Source organism: Neomonachus schauinslandi, chromosome 7 (assembly GCF_002201575.2).
Source record: "Neomonachus schauinslandi chromosome 7, ASM220157v2, whole genome shotgun sequence".
Classification (NCBI taxonomy): domain Eukaryota; kingdom Metazoa; phylum Chordata; class Mammalia; order Carnivora; family Phocidae; genus Neomonachus; species Neomonachus schauinslandi.
This window is the reverse complement of record NC_058409.1, coordinates 70,089,805-70,104,315: the sequence shown is the minus strand read 5'-3', so window position 1 is coordinate 70,104,315 and position 14,511 is coordinate 70,089,805. Positions and strand designations below refer to the sequence as shown.

Sequence of the window (14,511 nt, the reverse complement as noted above, 5' to 3'; positions counted from 1 at the left end):
GCTTTTATTCTAATACTTTTCTACAAACTTAGTGTCATCATTTCTTTTTGCTACGATTTTTTTTGAAGTTTTACTTTGTACAAGGGCACATTGATTAGAGTGGACTTTTTAATATCTTATCAAGAACATCAGTTTTATTAAATAATTTGATACATAGACCTGTTCTAGAAATTTGACTATTCATTGAGTCAGCCCAAAACAATTTAAAAATCTCATTTTATTCTTAGAACCTGTTTCTCAATGGTATACATGGATAAAATTTTAACTTATATTTCATTTTTACTTACTAGCTTTTTCTTTTTAAAATTATATCAAGAACATATTCTGGGGGTGCCTGTCTGGCTCAGTCAGTGGAGCACATGATCCTTGATCTCAGGGTCGTGAGTTCAAGCCTCACATTGGGTTAATAAATGGAGCCTACTATTAAAAAAAAAAATGTATTCTGTATTCTGTATGTTTAGACTTTATTTAGTAATTAAACCATCTAATTTAAGTAGTTTTCCTCCTGTAATGTATGCCTTCACATTATGTCTTACATGTTCATTTTGATACTTCAACTTTGGTATATGATTTATCTTTTGTAGAAAAATGCTGGGTTCTTTCATCACAATTACAGTCATTGGTCTGATAATCCTGTGAGTCAATCTACACAAAACAAGAAGCTCATATCAAACTCCTGGCAGGTTTAGTTAAAATTAAAATGCATGCTCAACTGTAGAGATTGTCAAGTGTGGAAATAATATTTGTCCAGCTGGACAGCTTTCTTTTGTAGTTGCTAAATGAAAGTTGAGATTCTGTCTGCTCTTTGAAAGCTTCTGTGTCATGAAGGTAATTTGGACTGTTTGTGGCTTGACAGGAATTATTAAAATCAGATGAAGTGAAGGGAAGCAAGTGTGAGAAAGCAAAATTGACACTGACACTCTATTATTTGCAGCTTGGATCATGATGACTATGTTGATATGATAGGTTCACTGTTGAGATATGTTAAGCAGCAAATAAAGTAAAAAGCAAGTATAGTGATGGATTTTCAGATTTAACATGAAGAAATCCTATATTTATTTTCACCAATTGCCTTTTACATAGATTTTCAGGTCATTTGATATGAATTTGCTTTAACCAACAACAAATTTTCCTTCTATTAAACTATAGAATTAAAAAATATCCTGCAAAGGCAATAAAACAGAAGATTAAATATTAGAGAAATAGATCACATGATTAATAGAATTTTAAAATTAGAAGAGTCCCTAAAGATAATTTTTATCTAATTTCCTTTTTTTTGTAAATGGAAACTGGAAAGAGTTTTAAGGTACCACGTTTAAATTTTATTCGATAGCTTAAATGTTAAACCTTGGTATTTCACTAGTATATTTTCTTACCTCTTCACAATTTTTTAAAAAATGGCTTAATTTCTTAAGCATTTAAAAATGGTTTAAGCTACAATTGTAGATAACTTTTTTGTTTAAAGATCTTAAATTACGTTATATGTGGCCTATAAATAATACTGTGGACACTGATGAAGTAAATAGCTTCCATAAATATGATTTTCTACTGAAAACATCCTTAATAGAGGGAGTTACAGCTAGGAGGCTATTTCAAGTTGTTAATCAAGGACCGTTATGGTAAAAAATATAATTAAATATGAAGAACTATATATATATATAAAGCAAAGATAAAAAGCCTGGAGTTGTCCTACGCATTGTGGAAAACCTTCAGTGGTATTTAAGCAGGGTAGCGAATGATCTGATTTCGTTTATAAAAGAAGAAATTTAATGCTAATATGCAAGTTTGATACAAACTCAGTGTCCTACAGTTCAGTTTAATTCAATTCTGACACTACCTATAGTTAGCACAGACTCCACACGTTAATGGCTCAGTCCCACAAGACTGCACCCACGTTAGATGAGAGCCTCAAAAGACATCTCCAGGGGATGTCTACTTGTGCCCAGCTGACTACATATTTGAGGGTTCCCACAACCCCCTAGTCAGGTTCAGTAAGTCATTAGAATGACTCATAGGAAAGTGTTGTAGTTCTGATTACAGCATTTTTAGAAAGGATACAACTCAGGAATGGCCAAATGGAAGAGATTCATAGGACAAAGTAAGGTGGGAGGTAGAGGGAGACAAGGAGGAAGAACCAAAATGTATTTCTTATTAAACCACAAGGTGTGAGTCTTGGAGGCCAGATAGGAGGTTTTTCCATTTTTTTTCAGAAAGCTATAATGTCAGATTTAAGACACTGGAAGCACACAGAGGAAGAAGTCAAATTTGAGAGCATTTGGTTACCATTTAATATGTTAGGGAAGAGAAAGGGTCAAAGAATTTGGTGATCATTTAAGACAATGGTCAGCAAACTTTCTCTTAAGGGCCGGATAGTAAATATTTTATAATTTATGGACTACACATGTCCACTGTGGCTTATTCTTTTTGTTTCTTTTTAATTTTACAACTCTTTAGAAATGTAAAGACCATTCATAGTTTGCTGGCCATAGAAAACACAGACTGTGCTACAGTTGACTGACACCTGATTTAAGTTATTAGAGCAAGGAAAGGAGAGAGATTAGGGAGGTGGTGACCCTGTAATATAGGAAGAGAAGCCAGTTTAAGGAAAAGATTTTGAATTAAATTTTGGACATGTTGAGTTCAAGGGACCTTTGAAACAGCAATGTGGAATTGCCTAGTAAATGTTTGGAATTATGTGTTGAGGTTTTGGAGGAAGAACTAGGTTAGAGATACAGACTTTAAGTTTTCATCATAGAGATAATAGATGGATGAGACTAATCATTGAAAAGCATGTAGAATAAGAAGAATTCCAGCCTGAAATGGACTGGAAGAGAAAGGGAGGAAAACTTTCTATATTTCCTTTCCCAAGTCAGGCAAGGGGAGTAGAGATATATGGAAAGACTACAACCTGAAAACTAATAGGAATAGATTTTTTTGAGATTTGAAGAGGACGAAATCCAAATGAATAAAAGTAAAACAGAATTTCTAAAAGTTAAAATACTTTAGAAAAAAACAACAAAATCTAATCTGGTAAAATTATATAAAAAACAGCAGTAGCTTTGAATGAAGAATGTTTAGGGAAAGTAGTTAAAATGAGAAGCAGATTCTAGAGAGAACTCTGTGAATATCACACAAAACTAGTCTGGTTAATTTAAGCAAAGAAAAAAACAGTGGCTCTTGTTCAGTGGAACAGGGAGAAGATTTATTGTGTGTCTCTGACAAAATCAAACCAAAACAAACCCAAAAACAACTATATGAACTTTTAGTCTCAGAAGGAAGGGAAGTGGGCCTTACAGGGCCTCAGGAAAAAATCCATGCACCTTCTCTTGAATTTAACTGTATTTAACTTGGTTGGTATACCACTAAGTGGTTCCCTATCCCAGCTTTCATTCCAAGTTTCAGGATTTCTTTGCATCTGTTGGTTCAGTTTGGGTGAGATGTCTAATCTTGGATATTTAGTTATGACAGGAAAGCTGGGTCCTCTAGCATAGAAACTGACATTGTCAAGGATTTAAGAATTTAATTCCCTACATTGTCTATCAGATTAAAAAAGAGAAATTAGAGCTGGACAGCTACCTAAATTGGGAACTCCTACCAGGAACCTGTGAATAAATGTGTAAGGGACAAGAAAGGTACTAGGAAGCTGTACTACTTAGGAAGATTGGCAAGAGAGGAGATGTCAAGGAAGGAATAGCTGTCTGTACCAAATAGTGCAAAGATTAAGTATGATAGGAATTGAAAAATATTTTGTCACTTTCAGTGCAAAAATAGAGGCAGAAACCAGATTGCTCTGAATTCAGAAGTGAATGAGAGGAGATAAAAGATGAGGAACTATTGGACTACTGTTTGCAGATGTTGGGCTATGAATAGAAGGAGGTTCTAGGGAGGGTTTTGTTGGTTTCTAAAAAGCAAGAAACGAACATGTTTATAGTCAGATGAAAGGTATATTAATGATACAGAACTAGTTAGTGATAATATACTATTAATACTATTAACTTAATATTATTAACAGCATTTTAGGAGAAATTCTTAAATCCTTGGAACATACTTTAAGACCCACATTCTTGGGCTCCTGAGTGGCTCAGTTGGTTAAGCAACTGCCTTCGGCTCAGGTCATGATCCTGGAGTCCCAGGATCGAGTCCCGCATCGGGCTCCCTGCTCAGCGGGGAGTCTGCTTCTCCCTCTGACCCTCCCCCCTCTCATGTGCTCTCTCTCTCTCATTCTCTCTCTCTCTCAAATAAATAAATAAAATCTTAAAAAAAAAAAAAAAGACCCACATTCTTTAGAAGCACCAATTTAGATACAGAGTGCATACTAAGTTTAAATCATTCTTACTTAGTTATTAAAAGAAAATTCCTTAAAAATGTAATCAACACATCTTACAAGCTATGTTTGTTAGTATTCCTAGTTGATAGGCAATACAATTGCCTTTTTAAAGTACTCCATAACTTAAACTTTCTACTGTACTACTTTCCAAAATAATAAGGTATTTACTGTACCTGAAAATTCATTATCCCATGTTAATCCTTAACCCCATGATTTGTGACTATCTTTAGGTCTAATCTAAAAATATATAATAATTTTATGACTTTTAAATCATGTAAAATATAGAGTGCTAAGTTATAAAAGAATATGGAAATTAAAATTTGTTTTCACATTATCTTTGTTTCAGTGTTGTATTAAAGCAAGAGATGGCTAGGATTACATATTGAAGATTATAGAGTTAATAAAATAAAAATATTTTCTAGAAAGAGAAGTGCATTGAAGAATAAAGAAAGCAGCGTCAGTTTTGGTGGGTAAAACATATGACAATTAATTCTGTTTGCTTGTCAAGCTACAGTAGTGTATTCTGACTGATCCTGTCAATTTCTACCTCATACATGCACATATTTAAATTACTAATAGAGGAGTTACAAAGGGGATTTTAATAGCCATAACATGTTAATATGCTTACTTATTGGATATATATTAATATTCCCACTCATACCATTAAAATAATCAGAATTTCTGCAATTGTTAATAGAAAGCATAGCAGTCTGTGATAGGAATCCTAATACATACATGAGAGTTGAGAAAATAAAGAATAGAATGTCAAGTTCTATATTTCCTAATATAGGACTTTAATGCATAAGGTATTTCATTTTATTTTATTTTTTATTTTTTTAAAGATTTTATTTATTTGACAGAGAGAGACACAGAGAGAGGGAACACAAGCAGGGGGAGTGGGAGAGGGAGAAGCAGGCTTCCTGCTGAGCAGAGAGCCCGACGGGGGGCTCGATCCCAGGACCCTGGGATCATGACCTGAGCCGAAGGCAGACGCTTAACGACTGAGCCACCCAGGCGCCCCTAATGCATAAGGTATTTTAAATGACTGTCAACAAATTGAGATCCATTTGGGTTGTTTCTCAGTCTTTGGAAAGGCTAAAGCATTGAAATTTCAACTTCAGTAATTGATGAAAAGAAAGAAATTTCTGGTGACTTTGAAATATCACAGGGGGAAGATCTAGCCTTAAAAAAATTTATTTTTGAAAACTGGTTTCATAATGAAGGAAATTTATAATGGTTCTAGGGAAAGCTGTCAAATACATATGGTAGTAAATAAGTCAATATGTATAAGACGTAAAATAATGTTTTTTTTGTTTTTTTGTTTTTTTAAGTACAAGTCTATACAGGGAGGCAGTTTATAGCCTTGGGATTAAGGATAGCCACTGAAGCAGTTGGAATCCCAGCTTTGCCACTTCCTATGCAAGTGATCTTGGGCAACTCAAAAACCTCTCTGTGCCTCAGTTTCTACATCTTTAATGTAGAGAATATAATAGTATCTATCCCATAGGATTATGGTAAGAATTAAAAGAGTTCATGCATATAAAGTACTTAGAATAATCAATGGTCCATAAAAATGCTGTATAAAAGTTAGCTGTAATTATTAAAATTACTATTTAGCCACCATACCTTTAATCCATGTCTGAATAAATGAATACACTGAACTAAATAAAATTTTCAAGATTTGGGGAAAGTTATGATACTGATTTTTAGTAAAGTTATATTTATGATATTGGTAAGACTTTGTGAATGATCCAGGCGAACTACTTTGTGACTAGGTATGGATGGAAAAGTAAAAATGAGCCAGACTGGGAACAAAAAGCTGGTCAAAATTTATTTTCACTCTGCTTTTTTTTTTCAAACCAGTGACTCAAACCAAACCAGCAATACAACAAATAATACAAAGAATATAAAGAATACAAAGAATAGGGGCGCCTGGGTGGCTCAGTCGTTGGGCGTCTGCCTTCGGCTCAGGTCACGATCCCGGGGTCCTGGGATCGAGCCCCGCATCGGGCTCCCAGCTCCGCAGGAAGCCTGCTTCTCCCTCTCCTACTCCCCCTGCTTGTGTTCCCTCTCTCACTGTGTCTCTCTCTGTCAAATAAATAAAATCTTAAAAAAAAAAAAAAAGAATACAAAGAATAATGGGTCAGGGATACATGATGTCTGTGAAGGTATGATTCCCTAATGTCACCCTGTTCCTTGTGGAGGCATAATACCCAAAGTCAGTTGGTTTCATGCATCTTTTGTTGAGTGAAGAGTATGCCAAGTCAGAGGAGCCCAGAAACATGGGCTAGCTGCTTCTTAGAATATTTTAGAAAGCTGGGGGGTTGGGGACGAAACAGTATGGGCATCTACCTATTACCATAAAAGAATATCTTGCTACCTCACATTTCCTCTTTTCACATGTTATTTCTTACTAAGCTATCAATTCAATTTTCATGTAACAGTCCTGGGGAAGGGAAAAGGAAATAATTAAAAATGGCTCTGAGTGCATGATGCAGGAAGAATGATGGTATTAATGAGTGAAATAGTCCATTGGAAAAGTTAATTTGGGGGCAGAGCGTTTCAGAAATATGTCCTCCTCCTACCATTCCTTATAGAATACAGCAAATTTATAGCTAGAAGAAACCTCAGAGCCTAATAAATCCATCCATCTCATTTTGTAAATGAGGAATGTGAGCTCTGTCCCTCTTGAGAGATCAAGTGACTTACTCAAAGTCACATTAACAGAACTAGGATCAGAACTCAAATCTATTGATTCTTGATTCAATGGTGTTTAGAGTTAAATGTGTTTTAGTATAGTGGAACATTTTGAAACTTGTTTAGTTAAATGTGAAATATAAATTTTTAATCAGAACATTTCTTTGCCATGCTCATTAAAAGTGTTTATTTTAGGCTAAACAGTAGGACTTCAGGTAAACTAGAGCTGGTGGACACATTAAGTCCACAGTTGTGCATAGGTCTGAAAAGGCATGGGACCTTCCTCTCTGGGCTTTTCCACAGAGAAGTCACATGGTCCTAATGTTTCCCTTTAACTCATTTGCAGTGTAGATTTTTTCCCAATGGTTGGTCTTTATGTCTTTTTTCACTTTTTAAAAGTATATAGATGATTATGAGAAAGCATGCATTTGGTTGGTTATAAGAAAAATGGCACTCTGGATTTTTATTATTGAAGAAACGGAAAAAAGATAAAATCAGGATTCTAATCATTATATGTGTTTAAATAATGAAAAAGAGACCCTAGGTTAGAAAGGTATCTTTTTAAAATATGTTAAAAGAAAAGTGAGATTCCAAAATTACTTTTGTGGGCTTTCTTTTGATCACATGAGGTTTGACTTTTTTTTACTGCTTTATTTTAGTGTTTCTGGCCATGCTTATAATATGTACATATTTTATTATAGTCACTGTTCTTAAGAATTTATAACTCAACTCTTACAATTTGCCCGTGGCTGAAATTTGATCTATAAATATTTGGCTTAGATACAATTCTTCAAACATTACTCATTTTTAAAAGGCAATAATTAATATTAGATTGGCTGTTAATACTTGTTTGAAATATTAAGCACTGTTTTTTTAATCTTATACCAAAAATGATCAGAAACATTACAGAAGAATATTTAAAAATAGTACTATGGAATGACAGTTTCAAAAACAAAGTTACTCTACTTTTAAAAGTTTCAACTCCCATTTTTGGTTGATCATAGATTAGGATAAGAGACTTCATTATGTCAAATGATGATTACCTCCCTGGTGACAACAGTTTAATAGTTAGGAGTACAGAAACATAAGCAGAATGTGAAGCTCTATCTTGACACAACTTCACAGCCACCTCCTTTTCCCCCTAAATTTTTTAAAGGTTTTTCTGTGTTTCTGAAATACCACTGAGGTATTTGTCAAGTTATGTTAGTCCCTTAATAATTCACTTTTTTGTTGTTAAGGTCATAGTTATTTTTACTTAGAGAATAACAGTGCTCTTTCTATTGGCTCCTTTTCTTACTGTCTTATTTTTTTTTTTTTTTTTGCTGTCTCTACTCCTTTAGAGGAAAGACTATCCAATCTCCCTCTTCTTCTCCTTCTCCCTCCCTGTCGTCCTCATGATGCCCAGGCACAGTGTCACACTGTGGGCCCATGGAGAGCGTGGAAGGAAGTGAGAGGACTAGTGCCTATCCTCATACCCATTTGATGTGTGCTGCTTTGTCACCACAGTCCTACAGGGATCACTGCCATTCTGTTCTGTCATTCAAGTTTAAACTTTTACATTCAAACTTGAGCATCACTTACCACAGTCTACTCTGTCCTTTTAATTTATTTCTCATGTTGGTCCTGTGAATCTCTCTTCATTCTGGTTAATTTCCTCATCCTATTCTATTTTGCCCATGAAGTTTTCTCTTACCCTATCACACAGCATCTTAAACTTGCTGCCTCTTTACCTCTTTATTTTTCTATTGTCCTTCATCACCTTGGAACGGTATCTTAAATACAGAAGCATCACAGATGGATGCTAATCATGTGAAAGCTCTGAACCATCATCATTCTGGTACCCTGTTGTTATCAAATGGCATTCCCTTAATGTATTCTTTGTACTTATTGATTAACTTCTCTACTGAGGTTAGCTACAGAAAAATCTCACAACTATATATATTGGATATCCTTCAAAATCATGTCCCGAACCCCATCTGAATGCTTAACATGTTTCAGTCCATTATTGTTTTACTCCACTCATTTCAATGAAAGATACAACACATATTTAATACCACAATACACAGAACCACAGATTTCTTTTAACAGCACTTACAAGCACAAAAACCACAAAATAATACAAAAAGTTTGGTGAAATGTTCAGTTGGTCAGGAGATATTTAGGAATTATATCAGTTTTGAGTTAGATTTTGAGAGGAATGATAAACACGAATTGGCAAGAGAGTGTTAAGATTGGAAGATGTTTCAAATGAAGACAGATAGAAAATGTAAAATAAAAGATCAAAAGCTCCTTGAGAGCAGGCATAATTTCTTTTTTAAGTATTTTTCCTAATTACGTATGTTTAAAAAAGAAAACCACAGGCCCAAAAAGGTGTCACTCAGACCAAATTCCCAAACTGGAGTTTAATACCCAATCTAATTGCAATTTCAGCTTCCACCAGAAATATGGCCTTAACTGGTCAATCAGGAAATTTTTCTTTCCATCAGTGCCAGTAAGTCCCGTCACTTGTGTCCTCTCCATCCCCTAAAGAAAGATGAGGTAATCTGCATAATAAGACCCCTTATATTTCCTCTAGAAAACAGCCTTGTCTGGAACAATCCTTTTCTTTTACTACTCTTATGCCCCTACCGTGTTCAATAAAATCCTTCCATTTTGTACAACTCCTGGAGTGCTTCTCTATTTGCTGGAGGAGGTGCTGCCGATTCATATTAGCAAAGCCAATTAGATCTTCAAATTTACTTGGTTGAATTTTGCTCTTTAACGTGTAAAAATTAGTACTTACTGGCAAAATATAGGAAAGCACTAAGTACAAAGAAGAAAATAAATATCAACTGTAGTCTAAATATCCAGGGATAACCATTTTAACATTTTGGTTAATATTTCTACAAAATTGTATTTTGTATGCAGTAAATGATTCATTTCTCAGGAGACAGACACCCTTAAATTTTAGAACCAAATAAACCCAGTTCAAATTCTACTCTTAACACCAGGTAGCAGCTATGGAACATGTGCATGTTAGTTAATCTCTGGGCCCACCTTACTTCCACTATAAATGAGGATAATAACTATTTTATAGAGTTATTAGGATTAAGGAAGATGATGTAATTGGTTTGTACATAGTAGATACATAACAAGTCATATTGCTGTTTTGCTGTATATTTAAGCTGACTTCTATACCTATTTTCTTATGTTTTGAATATATAGAATCTGAACTAATGAGGCTTTATAGTATTGACAAATTAAGACAAGTCTGAACAGAGTATTGATATAAAACTGGTTTTATTAGACAGGCAAGCTACAAAGTATTTACTAAGTTTGAGCTTTCTTTTTTTATTATTATTATTATGTTAAGTTTGAGCTTTCTACAAAACCCTTAGCCAATCAAATTTTTTCATTACGAAAGTGACATTTTATTTTCTTGCAACAATTGTTGAATGGCTCATCATCTGAACTACCCCAAGTGATTCAAAAACATGCAAATACAGAAGCTGAATTCATTATTAGTAATATTGACCATTGGATTTAGTATAAAGGAAATACACTGATAATAGCTATAACTAGTTGAGCTGCTAGGGAGACAAGAGGATCTCAAACTCGTTGGTTGTATGGAAGTATTGAAGTTTTGGTGCCCTAAAGATGTATAACTTCTGATGGCTATACAGTGTTCTACCATTTAGCTTATAAGTTTTTGGCTATTTTTTAGCCTGATTTCAAACTAGTATTTATTATGACACATTATAAGTAAATATTTGTTCACAAACGAGAAATTACACCTTTTGCTGCAAAATATTTTGAAAGGATATAAGTGTATGAAAATTTTGGTATTTTAAAATGACATATCTGTGATTATTCTGTATTTGAAATTGAGTTTATAAATGACAAACCTTGTGATGCCATAGACTTTTTTTTTAACAACTGATAATCAATTTATTAAAAAGGTTGATTTAAGCATCTGCAATGGTGACTTCAACCTCAACTCCTGGCTCAATACTGATGGAAGTAATCTGCTTAACAGTCTCAGAAGGACTGTGCAAATCATTGAGTCGCTTGTGGATCCTCATCTGAAAACGATCCCAGGTCTTAGAACCTTCACCACAAGGAGTTTTTCTTGTAGTGATTCTCAGAGTCTTGGTAGGCATCCGAACTGGTCCTTTCACTTTGAGATTCTTTTCCTTTGCGCCTCTGATCAAGTCAGCACATACCTTTTCCAAAGATATTACGTTGCGGCTGGTGAGAGTAATTCTGATTGCGTGAATCGCCACCTCCGGTTCCACGCGTGTCTTTCCAGTGTCTTTAAAAGCCATGGCTGCGGCGCGGCTTCCTGACCGACTTGTTCCTCGGTGAGAGCGAACAGCGGTGAGTCAGGAGCAGGAGCGGGGCGTCCAAACCTCCGCTGTAGCTACGACCGCGTCTTCGTCAAAGAGCGCCATAGACTTTTATATTAAAATGTTTTAGTTGTCTTCAGCTATTTCGTTATAGAAGCGTCTGCAAAACTTTTTAGACAATTTTTCATGTATTTTGTATTTATCCAAACTAAAAGCACATTCCCCAAGCCTTTTTCTTGTTAATATTTATTTCATGTATATTTTTTATAATGTAATGTTTAAATTTCTAATTCATTTATGCCATCAGTCATTACATACTTTATAAGCACTATTTTATATCCAAAAATAACATACACCTAAATAAAATGGTTCACATTCTGCCCCATCTCCATCACTTTCAGTCTGTCCCGTTGCCCTGCTTTACTTGTGCTCATAGCACTTCTTACCATGTGATCTTTTATAAAGTATACCTGCTTATGTGTTCTTAAAACAGATAAAAACTCCATGAAGGCAGGGACTTTGACTTGTTGCAACTATATCCCCGGCTTCAACAGCAGTGCCTTTTAAATATCAAACATTCAAGAGTATATACGGACTGACTGAATGAATGATCTGATAGTGGGAAAATGCGTATCTCTCTATGAAGAGTAGCATATGTAAGTTTTAGTCAGTTACAGGTATGTAGGTTTACCGGGGTGATAGAGGAACTCAGGGAAAATTTTGCCTTCTTCACATATAAATAGGGCTAGCAGATGACACTTAAAATTCAGAGGTTAGGATTTCCAGATCAGTCAGTATTTGACAAGAGTGGAGGGAGGGAGTTTAATTCTTGCTGCCACCACCTTTGTTCACAGTGGTCTAGGAGACTTTGTGATTTCCTTTGGAGCTCTTGGTTACAGGGAGAAGCAGCAGGATGCTTAAGTACTCTGAGGGGTGCTGTTTTGTTGAGCTTTCAAACCATAGAGAGGCGTGAAAATTAGGTCACACCTCATGAAAATTAAATAAAAAAACATTCTATCTAGTTTAATAGTACCCTAGTTTTCCTACTGCTATATTTCTTTTTACCTTTAAGTGGAAATTTCTATTTTTGGTTTAATATCACAACTGGAGGGTATTTTTCCTTTATCTTGGAGAAACTGACATGTTTTTTATTCTTATTCCTCAGAATGGATTGTGGAGATGAATATTCCCATAATTCTTTTGACCTACATTGTCTGTTAAATTCTTTTCCTGGAGACTTGGAATTTAAGCAGATCTTCAGTGACATTGATGAAAAGTTAGAACAAAATGCTACAAGGTAAATATTGCTAATTACTTAAAATAAGTTGGTTTCATGTCTCATTCACACATACTTTACCTGGTCTAGTTTTAGTGTTAACTCCTGAAAAAAATTGATGAGACCCTTCCCCGTTGAATTTAACATGATTTTCTTTATCTGATTAGTACTTTATTTTTTTTAAAGATTTTATTTATTTGAGAGAGAGAGAGTGCACACACACATGAGGGGGAGGGGCAGAGAGAGAAGCAGACTCCCTGCTGAGCAGGGAGCCCAGCTTGATGATCCAGGACCCTGGGATCACAACCTGAGCCAAAGGCAGACATATGCTTAACCAACTGAACCACCCAGGTGCCCCTGATTAGTACTTTAAATAAGACTCGAAAATTTAGGCACTGCTTTCAAATAGGTAAAAAAGTTTATTGAATTCCTATTAATTTCTTAGTTTGCCAATATTGATGGCCTGAATTTTCATTAATATGCTTAGCATTACGCATCCTCACTTGATAGATAAGCATGGAAATTAAAAATTTGAAATTAAGGTAATAAAATGGTATAAGCATAAGGCCATGGATTGCTTGAGTTGTTGAAAACAACATGAAAAATATATTATTTTTATGTAATGTTTGTCATTGTAAGTCTCCTTTACACTTGGAAGGCTGGAGACTGCATAGAGAGTTGCTATGCAAGGTTAGTCTTCATCACCTACTCCAAAATTAGTGCTACCAAACCCTAAGGGTGGCAAGGACAGCTAAGGAATTTGCCATTAATATGTTTTTTGACAGAAGGGCCTTTGTCTTTATATGTTTGTGGATCTTAGAGTCAATCAGTTCACGTATTTGAATCCTTTTAGTTGAGGGTTCTAATAATTCACCTCATGTAGGTTATAAATATGCAGACTACAGTAAAAATTTCTAATGTAGAATGATACATAGTATTTCCATTTTTAAATTTTAAGGTATAGTTATACTGAATTGTCAAAGAAACCAAACCAAGCAAGTGAAATGTTCCTGTGACTTCTTTTCCCTCATGTTTTATATAAGAATGCAGTCAATTTTTTGTCATAACAAAGGGCATAAATAACTTAAATTCAAAAGAAAGCATAATGTTGGGGAATTATAATTAAAAACAAAATCTCCCATCCCGACATTCTCTCCACAAAGGCAGAAGAGAACAAAAACACTTCTATTATTCAACAGGCATTAAACTAGAGTGCAATGCATATCACAGGCATTCTGCTAAGAGAATGCAAAGACAGAGCTAGGAATCTCACCCCTTTATGTAACCTAGTAGATACGACTCATTACAAACATGTTTTCAAGATAAGTGATAGCTCGTCTTCACGTGGAGGATTTGGCAGCACATTTCCACGCATAGTTCATCATAACTTCACCTGTGTTAAAGGATACCTGTGTTAGCTAATTGGTTTTATCCTGAGGAGAAACACACTTCTCATATCTTTGTGACAAGATGTGATTTTGCAGATTGGAACAAAGTGCATATACTGAAGTTAGGCTCCTAATCTTGGGCAGGAATTCGGAGCCAAGGAGCCATCTCCCTTGCTTGTTTGCATTTTGAAAAGATGGCTTTCAGGTTCTTGAGAAAGGTAGTCCTGGCTGAGAAAGCTGACAAAAGGTCTATCTAGTCTTTTAAGGGACACATTTCATGGAGTTGAAAAAATTCTTTTTTTTTTTTTTTTAAGATTTTATTTATTTATTTGAGAGAGAGAGAATGAGAGACAGAGCATGAGAGGGAGGAGGGTCAGAGGGAGAAGCAGACTCCCTGCCGAGCAGGGAGCCCGATGCGGGACTTGATCCTGGGATTCCAGGATCATGACCTGAGCCGAAGGCAGTCGCTTAACCAACTGAGCCACCCAGGCGCCCCGA

At 35.1% G+C, this 14,511-nt stretch overlaps 2 protein-coding genes across 2 annotated transcripts in view; one reads left to right on the top strand and one right to left on the bottom strand.

Annotated features, from left to right (window-relative positions):
• KIAA0825 (KIAA0825 ortholog) overlaps nucleotides 1-14,511 on the top strand; it is a 65,776-nt gene that overhangs the window by 37,009 nt on the left and 14,256 nt on the right. Inside the window, exon 2 of the mRNA XM_021699313.1 lies at nucleotides 12,515-12,646. Coding sequence (XP_021554988.1) covers nucleotides 12,516-12,646 — 131 coding nt within the window. The 5' untranslated portion in view covers nucleotide 12,515. The remainder of the gene's footprint in view (nucleotides 1-12,514; nucleotides 12,647-14,511) is intronic.
• Nucleotides 10,943-11,428, bottom strand: LOC110588921 (40S ribosomal protein S20-like). The gene has a single exon (XM_044916765.1). The coding sequence runs from the start codon at nucleotides 11,326-11,328 to the stop codon at nucleotides 10,969-10,971; it is 360 nt and encodes a 119-aa protein (XP_044772700.1). The 5' UTR covers nucleotides 11,329-11,428; the 3' UTR covers nucleotides 10,943-10,968.

What these genes read in the sequence shown, in the direction of transcription:
- LOC110588921 (XM_044916765.1), bottom strand. Translation starts at nt 11,328, where the DNA reads ATGGCTTTTAAAGACACTGGAAAGACACGCGTGGAACCGGAGGTGGCG.